Raw genomic sequence first — 13,019 nt, 5'->3', positions numbered from 1 at the left:
TAATCCACAAGAAGTCTAATATCCTGTGTTTTTCTTACTGTCGACTAATCACACAGAAAGACCCAAACAACGAATAAACTGTCCCAAAGAAAGTGTGTTAATCTCCTGATATGCTGTCAAAACACATCAGGATCACATGAAACATGGATAGTGTTGGGTAAAAACTCACCAATGGTTCAAATAGAACTTTTTAATGAACTTAACTATATACAGTGTCTATGGCTTGTTTTGATGTTGCTCTTTACCAGTGAATTTGGTGCTGAATGCCACAGAGAAGAATAAGAGCCAAGTTAAATACTGAGACATAGATTAACACACACAAAAAGACAAGTTAATGTTGTCAAACTGGTGGCATCAGAATATTTTTTTCTTTTGCACACTGAATGAAAACATAGAGCAGATGTTTCAGTGAGTATTTCTGTTTAATGAACATTTTTATTGATACACAGATTTGGTATTCAGTCCTTATGTAACATCAAGGCAGCGTTGTGGTGGTACTGGAATACATACAGACTTTTTTTTAAACCTACATCTACTGGTAAAGAGTCATTTTTAGCCCCAGTTTTTAACCTTGCAAAGATAACTAGTTGTTTTCTGGAAACATATGTAGAGAGGCAAAGCTGTACTGCAGGTTCACTGTGACTAATTCAGTCAAAAACAGAAAAACTCTACTGATATTCCTGCCTTTTAAAAAAGATGCCCTATGTGTGAATTCACCATACTCTAAATCAGTCAAATCATGCTGATGTTTTCAGCTAAAAAATGTGCATTCACATTATCTACAAGTGGGTTTAAAAGGAAAGCAAAACTCAGTCGCAATAGTAAATAAGCAGTACAAAGTCTGTATTGGGTGTATTGCATTGAACAAAGGGTTGTGTTTCTATTTGCAACTTTACAAACTGACCATTTTAACATCTGTACATCAACATTGTCCCTGCTGCTGTTACATCAAAGTGTCTGTGTGTGTGTGTGTGTGTGAGACACATTCAGCTCTCATCTGACGCACTTGCCTCTATTTTATTTACAGTACAAAACATTTCTGCCCTACATACACAGATTTAAAGAAACATAAAAAAAGATGAGCCCCACGGCATTCTTGAGTGAGGGAGTAATCTACCTGACAGACACGATAAAGGGTTTGGTGCTTTGCATGACCGAAGCGTTCATTCTAACAGTTTTCTACGAAGGGAAGTTGAGTCTTTCGGTCAAATTTCTCCCTCAGCTCGCGTGTTGTCACTGTTGTTGCGTAAACATTGCACTGGTAAACACAATTTCTCTACTTTTCTCACACACGACTATGTTTGAAAATCACAGTGAAGCCACCGTTAGAGGCTCGTTGGCTGATCAAGAATGAGAGAATGTGACGCTGAAATCCAACACCTGCTCACCCAGCGCAAGTTGGATCATGAATGAAATTGAATGAAACTTTCAGCTCATTTGAATGGCTCATGGGATTTGCATGTTTTTTCATTCACAAACACACAAGTCCTCTTGATCCTCTGACCCCATCCCTGCTGAGATATGATGCAGAAAAGTAAATGACATGGAACACCAAGTTTGATGTGTTTCTCACTTATTAGTGCGGAATATCACTACTTTGTGTGTTAGTGTAGTTGATAAGCTTAACGTAAAGACTGGCAACAGTGAAAATAACTATCAGGTACCAACATTAGCAAAAGTTACAAATGACCAAGTTGCTGTTTGTCTAAAACCAGGATATGTGATTTACCCTTCAGTTTGTATTTAATTAGTCAAAAGAAAATTCAAATACCAGAACCTATCTTAGGTCTTAGAGTGATCTGAATATTACTGTCATTGAAAGACTCACTAAATTGAAGCATATTGCACCATAAACTGTAAAGTTGAAGAGTTGTGTATCTTGTATCGCTTTGATTGCAAATTAGAACTTTAGGTCAAAATAACTTAAAAGAGCCAGCTCAGTTTTGAAAGCTAATACACTGCTGTTGCTCAACACAGCAATAATGCAGCGGACTCTGGGAGTCAACTGTTTCAGATCTCCACGTACAAGCAAATGAGTCCTCAGATTTGTTCTAGGAGAGGTTTTCACTTAGCCAGGATAGATTTTACGGTTTATGGTGCAAAATCAATTATTAAATCACTCATTGGAAATCAGCTTGTGGTTATTATGAGGGATCTGTAGAATGTGCAAACAAATCCTGATGTGTTTCTGAAATGGGAGCACTGGTGAAGATATAACAGTTTGGGTCAACATCCTGCATGTACAAACCCCTCATTCAAACATGATCCAGTTATCGTGCAGTAGATACATGAGAAAAATTAAACGTCAACCTACACCGAAGGAGGAAAGCTGTGAGGATGATGTTGCAAGCAGACTCATTGCTCTGAATACCATCCTGAGTTTGGGGGGTTTGCATAGATGTTGAGTTATGAAAAGATAATGAAGTGAAAGACTCAAAATATAAATTCAAATAAAGCCTCGGTCCCTATTTTCAGTGTAATGTAGTATTGCCTGAGATACAGTCCACAACTCCAAACACAGGGAATGTAATGAGTATGGCTACCGTTTACAGTACAAGCCCATTATTGTGAACACAAGTCGCAGACAGAATGCCTGAGCAGAGGCAATACTATTCAGTAATAGTATTAGTTGTTGACCTGACAACCCTACATCATGAAAATGATTTGCCAACCATTTGTGTCAGTTATTTCTAAATATATACAGTTAATATCTTAAAAATAGGACTAAATTTCAACCCACTACTACTGAGAGGAATATTGATTACTTTAAGAAATAAACCTGCTACTAAAATTAGCTAAACTTTTTCATTTCAGATACTAATTCTAACAGTCATGAAACAGAAAGTGGACCCTCTCTGACTTCTACAGTTTTCTGGACAGTTTCTCTACGTATCAGCACAGACGTCAGAAATACAGAAGCAGGGTGTGAAAAACTAAGTACACTCCGTGATTCACCAGCTTATAGAACCACCTTCAGCAGCAATAACCATCGTTTTGGAAGAATTTTGTCTCACTCTTTTCTTATGTGGCTCAGTTCATTGAGGTTTGTAGCATTTGTTTATGCACAGCTCTCTTAAGGTCCCACCACAGCATTTGAAACAGGTTGAGGTCTGGACTTCAAACGGATCGTTTCAGCACCTTGATTCTTTTCTTTTACAGCCGAACTGTTTGCTACTCTGTTTGGGATCATTGTCCTGTTGCATGACCCATTTTCAGCCAGGCTTTAGCTGTCACAGATGGCCTCACATTTCACTCTACAATACTTTGGTATACAGAGGAGTTTATTGTCCGCTCAGTGGCTGCAAGGTGTCCAGGTCCTGTGGCTGCAGAACAAGCCCAAATCATTAGCCCACCACCACCGTGTTTGACTGTTGCTATTAGGCGTTTGTGCTAATCTGCTCTGTTTAGTTTTCTCCAAATGTGGTGTTTGTGCATTATGGCCAAACATCTCCAATTTGCTATCGTCTGACGAATGATTGGTTTGTTGATGCACATTTGCTAACATAAGCTGCGCTGCCATGTTCTTTTGGAGAAGAGGCTTTCTCCTTGCAACCTCTCCAAACCAGTCGTACTTGTTTGGTCTTTTTCTAATTGTACTGTCATGAACTTTAACTTTTAGCATGCTAATTGAGACCCGTAGAGACTGAGATGTAGCTCTAATTTTTCTTAGCATTACACGGTCTGACCTTGGGGTGAACTTTCACTCCTCGGAAGATTGGTTGCCATCTTGAATGTTCTCCACTTGCAAATAATCTTCCTCGCTGTGAAATGATGGACTCCAAATAGTTTGGAAATTGTCTTGTAACGCTTGCCAGCTGATGTCTTTCCTTCTTGGATTTAATTAATTATAATTAACACACACTTGAATGTTCCAGACCAGCAAACTGCCAAAACTTCTGCTTTTAAAGAGGAGCTCACACTTGATGACCATCAGTTAATTAAGTACCCCTGATTAACAGCGCTTGGTTTAAACTCTTGCTTCCTACAGATGCAGTAATGATGTGCTTAGTTTTTCACACTCTGGTTCCACTTTTTGTCTTAGTTTTTTTTCTGTAAATAATGACAGTGTAATACGAAATGTGTTGTTGTTCATCTGAGGTTGTATTTACCTAATCTAAGACCTGGTAAGATCCAGATAATATTTTGTTATGTTCTAATACGTAAAACCTTAGAAATGATACTGTGTAAATGAATTTACGTATGACTGTTTTGTGCCTAACTTCAACCACTGGATTACACTTTGCGTCTACAGTATTAGTGTACATGGCTTGGATGTAATGTAGAAATCCCCATAAGATACCGCATTAACTCAGTTAAAGAAAGTACTTTTCAGTTCTTTCAAGCAATCTTGTCAGATTAATAAATGTGACACATCAGTAGTGAATCCAGGCCTCTGCCTATTTCTAGTGTCTCTGGCTGTCTCTCTGATATGCATCAGCAGAAGCAGCACAGAGCTGGCTGTACAAGATCTGTGCTACATGACGAGCAAAGTGATTTAAAATCAGTTTATGGATTGTTTCTTGGAAATTTGTATTTTTAACAGTAATGACATTAGATTATATGTCATGTCTTCTTTCCGTGTGCTTCTATTCTGCTTATTTGAATGGGTAGATGTTTAGAAACTGATGCTTCATAGAAATGATACTAGGCACTTAAACAAAGAGGTAGACTGAATAAAAGATATTGGGAAATTTGAAGGATTTTTAAGACTAAACCAGATGAATTTACACCAATCTATCAATATTATACTGAGGGTACGTTACACTAAATGTGTTATTTGAACTGTTTGAAGGAGTGTTAATGAATTTGCTTTGAGCTCTTGTGTCCTTTAGCCCTGTTGTACTAAATAATTCATGTTCCTCCTGTGCTATATTTGGCAAAGCAGTGAATATAATGTCATTGCAAACAAGCAGATTTATGCTGACTGGATATTTTATGTCCACCAGACATTTACTGTATTTTCATTATACTGAAACCTATTTTTAAATAGACCTCTTTGAGTAGAGATGTCAAGTGAACATTTAAGTTGAACAAAGAGTTCTACATGCAGATATTTTGATTTTACATTTACTTGTATATTTACAAGTAACTGAGCTCACTAAGTTTCTGAAGAAATGTTTTACATTGCCGAAGTTCATCGTGCTTTGAAAATACAGATGATGTCATAGAAATTTCCCCAAGTCACATGACTCTATGAATTTCTCAGTAATTACTTCCTGACTCATTACTCCATTAATTCTCATATCCCTTTCATTTCTCATCAACTTATCAGGTTACTGCTGAGTATAAGTCCTTGGGCTTAAAACACTGAAGTGTTTCTCACTCACTTGTATGGCATTTATGGTAGGATGTGACTCCACTTGCTATTCCTAGGTTGTCTGACTCTTTATGGGCGCTGTCAGGCTGTGACACTTTGGCAACATGGTTCTTTAAAGCCACATGATATTTCAAACAGTCTCACCAAGTCTTTTTTTTTCCCTGACTTATTGTTATCACAAATTCCCCAGACATAGTTTGTTTTTATGTGTTATCTTCTAAAGTGACAGCATCTTTGAAAATGTGAACAAATCATGATTGTTGTAAATTGTAGGTGGGTCAGTTTACCTCCCTTGTGAAAGAAATAAGTCCATGTCATCCCATCCCAGAGTTTAAGGGGGATTTCAGGCTTAGTTGGAATCATCAGATGTTGCAGCTGTAGGTCATAGAGAAGTTTCTACGCAGGAGCCATTTCTGTGCAGAGAGTGGTGGTTATGGCATCCCTCGTTGCGATGTACTATGAGCACTGGGAAGCACTGAGCATCCTGATAGGCTGGGGGGTTCTCTTCGCTGGTCTGCTGGTCTGATAGACAGCGAGTGCTCTCAGTAGGGCAGGACTGCTCATTCAGGCTCCCGCTGCTTCTCCACAGGCAGCTCCGCCTTGAGCCGTACAGTCGACCCAGCGAGAAGCGGCTGGCGCTGAAAGGGATGCGGGGACTTGTCGTGTTGCAGATGCTGAGGGCGCTGCGAGAGAAGATGGAGGAGCTGCTGATGGTGCGATGGCAGCGTTCACAGTTCTGCCTGTAGCTACCGTAGCCCCCACATATGGAGTAGTTCCCCGAGAGCTGGGTCAGATCCATTAGGACTGCCTCTGAGTAGCTGGGCACCAGCTGCTGGTTGGAACGGATGTGCCACTCTAGCTCTGTGCTGTCAATTGTGTTGACTCGTGGGATGTGTCTGCAAAAAGGACGCTCCTCAGATGGTGTTACTGGCACAAAGTCAAAGCCAAACAGTTTCTCCACATGGTAGTGTACACAGGCAGTGCGATACTCTGTCAACACCCGCAGAGGCCAGGAGAAGGTGAAAGCAGCTGCCACCCAGAAAGCAGAGTTAGAAGCGTACCAGGGAGGGTGGTTAAGGTCAGAAAAGGCAATCATATACTCCTTAAAGTCTACATTCTTCAGGTGCATCCCCTCACGGGCCTCCATGTAATCATCCAGGCCCTCATTTTCTGTGAAAAACCTGGCCCTCTGGGTCAGGTAGGAGTTTTCTGACTCCACATTGGCAAAGCTAAAGCACTTAGTGAACCTCAGCCTAGTGATGGGGAAGCTCTCCAGGCCTAGCAGATGCTTTGAGATATCCTTAACACCACAGTTCCCATAGTCAAACTCCGCCTCGGCCACATGTGTGTTCACTCTCTCGTGGTAGACCTGCGTAGTGGTGTAGGCGTCGCCATTACGGTAACGCGTCACCTGCCGCGTCCTCCTGACATAATGATAGCTTATGGCCTTCCACCAGATGCAAGGTGTAGCTTGCTGCATTCGTTGTATGCGCTCAGCCACGCTGTCCACGTCCACCTTGTACTGCAGCTCATTCCTGGCGTAGCAGTGCCAGCATTCTACCAGGTAGACCACATAGAGCATGACCAGGAAGGCTAGGGGGATGTAGATGTAGCCGTTGGAGCAGGGGCTGTCGTGGTACATCATAGACTTTCCCTTGTAAGCGCTGTCGAAGGAGAGGCGTGTGACCTTGGTCACCTGGCACCAGCCCATCACCCCGACGCAGCCGTACATCAGCAGGGACAGCAGCAGGCATTTCCAGTGGGTTTCTTGACACAAGGATTTGGTCAGAGACTGTTTATGAGGCTGCTGCTGCAAAGATGTTGAGAGAAAAAAAGAGATGATGAGAAAAAAGTAATAGGTCAGTGGGAATGATAAGCTCATCTGTGTGCATTGACTTAGAAATTGGCTGAATAGCAATTTTTCATTTGAAAGTCAACTAAATTTGTGAACATGACCTAAATAGCCGGTGAATTTAAAGTTATAAAGTAGTGGCTTATACATGTAAAATATTTAGATACATTTCTGCTTTGTACGGGCTTTTGCATAGTTTATGCATGAGGCATAAGCTATTTGCTCATGTCTTTGTCTGTGCTTGTTATAATCAGAAGATTCACCACATGAAAATTTTAAGAAATAAAACCCACATGAATGTCAAAGTATAACACACCTTGTTGTCAGGAGGAGCTGTGTGAGCTGCTTTATTTTGTTAATAATGTGTGGGTGTGCACATGGCTGTGCTGCAATACTTAAGAGACATGTCCTGTGTAAAGAAAGGGTAAAATACCAGAGGTAGTCTAGAGGCCAGATATGATGCCAAACCTGCGAGAAAAAAACTGTTATTTGACTCTGGCATCATAAAGCTGGTGCCAGCGTTTATCACTGTGGGGCACAGCAAGCAGCAACAGCAGCTTAAGAGCTATTCACGTCCTGTAGAAGTGCGGCTACACAAAGCAGGCAGAGATTCAAAGGTCCATGGAAGGACAGATTATAACAAAAGAATATGCATTAAGCATTTTGCTTCAACTTATTGAACTCTACATGTCTAAAACATGCATTTTATAGTTAATAGGCCAACTAAAACACAGCCAGCATCATTGCATTGATGTGTTGAATCCAACATATCTGCTCTGTGCTCTCTGGGTGACAGGCAAATGTAAATAATAGATGTTCTTTCTCCGTAATTATCCTCCTCACCTTGGTCACATGGTCCCCAAGTACCTTGCAAAGCCAAGGCTACACCCCACGGGATAAATGGGATCAATTCCCCATTGAGATAAACTTACTGCAGGAAGAATATGTACTCACCAACATACTGTACATGCTTGAAAACTATAATCAATACAACATGATATACTTTGTGGCTCATGTTAAGTTTTAAAAGCTCAATATAAGCACCAAGGATCATGGTGATTCCAGCAGCTATATGGAATGTGTGACACAAACCTACAAATTAAAATACATTTATATTTGTTGCAACATATGACACTTCATTTAAAAAGTCCCCGCTGAGATCATATCAGAGCTGTTCCTTAGGCCTGTGGATGTCAGAAAAGGAAGGAAGTGACTAACTACCACAGTGGTGCAGAAATTTCTTACTCTTTTGACAAAGAAAATTTAACTGAAACACTTGTTTCATATTCCAACATGGATTTGATTAATTACTCTGGTTGCACTTGAATTTTCTCTTACAGTTAAAAAACATGTGCATTGATGGGCTTTCAGACAACTTATACGTCAGACTAATATTCTGGAGATGTATTCAACACAACTGTGGTGTAAAACGGAGAGAAAGGGTTTATTATCTTTTACATTTGGTTGCAGTTTAGTTGTATTCGTTTTTTAAACAAGAACACTTTGTTTGCAGGCTACAAAGTGAATAAGTAAACATGCCGGGAACGGGAAACAACATGCTAAAAGCAGCTTAGTGTACTTATATTCCAATTTTACTTTTGTAGTTTGCGATCATATCAGCAGGCTTATCTAACTAAAACTATAGGCCCTTTAACATGAAGATATGTAACATAAAACAGTTTCAAGTCAGTATCAGTTTTCATGTTTTATGAGACCACAGTGGTGTCTTTAAATAAGTGCCTCTCATGCATACTTTCTCCTGACATAATAAGACCCGCTAGGTTACATAAAAACCCTCTTGTGTAATAGATGTGTAACTTATCCAGCATGTGTGTTTGGAGAAGTCTAATGAAGAAGGGATAATTTCTTTTAAATATATATATATGTATTTTAACTGCGATCGGAATCAATTTGTTTAAAGGGTGAGTGGTTTAAGTTATTTAATGGTATTTTCAAATCCAGGAACTTGAAAGAGGACTTTGGCCAGTTGTTATTGCAATGAACTGTTATGTCTGGATCAAGATATTTGTCTTTAAATGAACAAGCCTGCATAAATGTTGACCTCGTGAGTACATTTCTTTGTTCGGCTTCTCTTTTCACAATTTCAATGGCCCCATTGGAATGTTTCCAGGACCCCTAACTGCTCCCTGAGCCCCATTTTGGAAACAACTAGTCTGAAAAAGAGACAAACGGGAGCACATCCATCCACGTTCACACTCTCGGGTGCGCGCTTGAACGCACAGGTCCCTATATGACTTCTCATAAGGCTAATAAACACCCTTATCTCCAGATTATTCGCAGTGATAAGCTGTTAAATGTGATATGGCACAACTATGAAAGGCTGAATTTGGGTTGGAAAACTGGCACACACGTTGCAAACAACTGGTCCTTACCTCTTCCCTGGGACTGCTCGCCTCCTCTTCGGGGACTGTGGCGGTGCTGCTTTCACTGGTTGTTGCAGCCGATGCTGGGGACATGATGATAACGACACAAAAACCCGGTGCTTGGATCTCCTTTGGGATGGGGATTTTCCAAAGCGGGGTGAGACACAAACACCCAACGAAGCCCTTTGCGCATCATCCAAAAGAAACCGGTCCAATAGCAACCTGAGGAGAAAGGTTGAAGAGATTCATCATCCCAGCCTGTTTCTTTCAGGTGGGCAGATTTCGCAACGGGAATCCGATCATAGTGCCTCCGAAGACGTAAAGGATGTGAAGACTCCTCCCGCGGTGCAATGACTAGAAGCTGCAAGAGATGCAATGTTAGGAGATAGCATACGCTGCTATCCGTTCCTCTCCTGCAGCCACAAAGAGAGAGGCAGGACAAAGACGCCAGACAGCACACGTGTGAGCAGCTAGTTCGACTCTACGATGTAAATAAGACAAATTCAGTGTTCACGCAAATCACAACAGCACAGAGGGGCGCTGCTGCTCAGGGGAACCACCCCTGCATCCCAGTCTGTGCAGCAGCAAACAGTGAAAGGATACAGCTGCATCAATAAAGATGAGAACATTTGAGCCCGTTAACCTCCACTGTAAACTGACTGTTATTACTGTACTGGAGGGGAGAGGGGGGGTTGAACAACACTTCATGCAAGCAGTATGCAACAACCTCATTTCACTGCACTGAAACAAATTGTGGACAAATATTTATAGGCAGATAATCATCAGTCATGCAACAAAACATGGACAAAATTTCTGAGACAGAAAAGCCATGGCTTGGTTAGGCTAATGAAACCTGTACATCATTATACTACATTTTGTCTGATAACTTTTGAGCCGTCACCGATATTTTCCTCACACTACATTTGTAAAAAAAGACACCACAAAAACTCTGGAAGACCATTGAACCGTGGTTATGTTGTTTAATGCCAAACACAATTAGCCAGAACATCGTCAAGAAAAATGCCAGAAAAAATGTCCAATTCTCCTAGAATGTATGAATCTGAGCTTCTCAGCCACATCTCACATATTTAAGCTATTCTTTTCATAACTTGTGAAATACTTCCTCACCTCTGTTCCTTGAGCCTCCCCCGAAAACCCTTCTCGCACTCAAAAACACCAGACATACATTTTTTTATATCCTTCTACAGGCTGTACGTCATCCACAGACTCTGGATATTTGCAACATTACAAGTTTTTCACTCCTGTTTTCATACATTACCAAATGCAGTTTGATATCCTAGCAGTAGAATCTCCAGCTATATAGGCTAAATCAACTAATTTTATTGAAAACCAATTACAAACACTCTTCAGATGCCATGGTTACGTGATTTTATGTAATACTGTGACTTTGGGGAAGTGTTTTGATTACAGGAAGTTTTTTTGTCTTTCTTTATGAGACAGCAAAATCTGTTTTTTTCTGTTGTGAAAAGGAAGAAAGAAGACAATAAGAAGATTAAACACGTATGAAAATATTTTTCATTCCTGCTTTTGTGCACAGTACTGTTTACATAAGAACTCTTTCCTCGCAGCCATGCATGGCAAACAAGCCTGTGTTTATCATAACACACACAGTATGGACATTGGACTGCACTGCTGGCATAAAGTGGAGTAAGTAAGCATAACAGGAGATGAAATGAAAAAAAGTTTATAGGTTTCTGGCAGCAATAAAGACATCTCTGACAATCAGTATTGTTTTATAGACCATATTTGTGATGAATCTGGCCTGCTGAGAGCAGACCAGCAGCTATGGAAGTGAGCCCTCTAAAGGCCAAAACATAGCACGCCTTTATTTTTTTAAAAAGAAGATAGAAATAAAACATAAAAGCTGGAGAACGTTACAGAGTTCGGAAATTCCTTCTTCAAGCGCTGCTTGCATGTATTATTGTTTGCTTCATACAGGTAACTAAGTACAGGACAGGAGTTAACAGCACTTCACTGAAAGGGTGTACATATCAGGAAATAATTCAAAAAATAATTTGGTCCTTACCAGATCTTGAAATACGATGAATGTAACCTCAGATAAACAACAACACTTTAACTATTACAACATGATGATGTTGTTCTTAACACAAAATAAGTTAAATGCAGGAGCAGAGCACGAAGCAGCTCATGGCAGCTTGTTGCTGCTATTGAAATGCACTAAATTAATTTATCAACAGCATGCGTGAGCAGCTCAGTAATAGCAGAGGTTTTGGCAGTTGGACCATTCAGGTGTGTGTTAACACAATGCCAAGCAGGAAAAACATCTGCAAGGATCTCAGAGAAGCATTTGTTGCTGTCCATCAATCAGACAAGGGTTATAAGGATATGTCCATAGTATATAATTCTACTGTAAAACTGTATTCACAAGTGGAAACCATTCAATGTAGTTGCCAGTCTTCCCAGGAGTCGACATCCCAGCAAGCTCATCCCAAGGTAAAAAAAAAAAATATAGCAAAATACCCGAAAGCTCCATCTCAGACTCTACAGGCCTCACTTAGCATGTTAAATGTTGAAGTTCATGACAGCACAATTAGAAAAAGACTGAACAAGTACATACCTGCATGACCTGAACATAACTTGTTTGGAAGGAGAAAAACTCTTCTCTCTAAAAAGAACACTGCAGCACTGCACAGGTTTGTAAAGTTACATCTGAGCAAACCAAAAGACTTCTGGAACGATGTCCTTTGGACAGACCAGAGTGGAGATGTTCGGTCATAATGCACAAACACCACGTTTGGTGAAAACGAAACACTGCATATGAGCACAAACACCTCATAGCAACTGTCAAGCACAATGGTGGATGGCTGATGATTTGGGCTTGTTTTGCAGCCACACGACCTGGACACCTTGCAGTCATTGAGTCGACAGTGAACTCCACTGTATACCAAAGTATTCTGAAGTCAAATGTGAGGCGACTTCTAAATTTTAGGGCATGCAACAGGACGATTTCTTATACTATTGTGTTGTGACACAGAAAAGTGTAAGATTTGAAAGAAAGTTTATGTTCTTTCTCCTTTGACTGCCACAGAGCATGCTGAGGTGCAGAGAAGGAAGTTAGCTGCACAGATTACAGTATTGATGGTTAATCTGAACCTCTATCAAAAATAAGAGGACACTTGCGTAAACAACGCTAAGGTTTTGCAGCTTTGCTTAAAAAGGCTTCAGTCCTATGAATAGCAGTGTTTGTGGTTTCTTGGTACTGGCACTCACATGCCTCAAGAGTACTACTTCCGGTTTTGACTTTAAAAATAAAACTCGTGTGTTGAACCTGTGCTGCAGTGAAGTGAATCAGACTGAAGCCACAAAAATGACTGAAAGAGGCTGTTAAACTGGATGTAACACAGACTTCACAGCAACAGCGAGATTTACCATTTAATTATCATGCAGAAAAAATAAATTAGCTACCAGAAAGGTCAATCAGACA

The 13,019-nt window shown here is 40.4% G+C and overlaps 1 protein-coding gene across 1 annotated transcript; it reads right to left on the bottom strand.

The window, feature by feature from the left end:
* Positions 1-403: 403 nt before the first annotated feature.
* On the bottom strand, positions 404-10,100 carry tmem151ba (transmembrane protein 151Ba). Its single transcript, XM_072362711.1, has 2 exons — positions 9,563-10,100; positions 404-7,127 (listed from the first exon to the last, which is right to left on the bottom strand). Exons 1-2 carry the CDS (start codon positions 9,644-9,646, stop codon positions 5,700-5,702), a joined length of 1,512 nt encoding a protein of 503 aa, XP_072218812.1. The 5' UTR covers positions 9,647-10,100; the 3' UTR covers positions 404-5,699.
* Positions 10,101-13,019: the final 2,919 nt, after the last annotated feature.

Source organism: Leuresthes tenuis, unplaced genomic scaffold (assembly GCF_036924035.1).
Source record: "Leuresthes tenuis unplaced genomic scaffold, fLeuTen1.0.hap1 SCAF_13, whole genome shotgun sequence".
NCBI lineage: Eukaryota > Metazoa > Chordata > Actinopteri > Atheriniformes > Atherinopsidae > Leuresthes > Leuresthes tenuis.
This window is presented reverse-complemented; position numbering and strand designations above follow the sequence as displayed.

Coding starts and splice junctions, on each gene's coding strand:
- tmem151ba (XM_072362711.1), bottom strand. CDS start 9,646: ATGTCCCCAGCATCGGCTGCAACAACCAGTGAAAGCAGCACCGCCACA. Junction 7,128..9,562: donor CGAGCAGTCCCAGGGAAGAG/GTAAGGACCAGT, acceptor ACATCTTTGCAG/CAGCAGCCTCATAAACAGTC.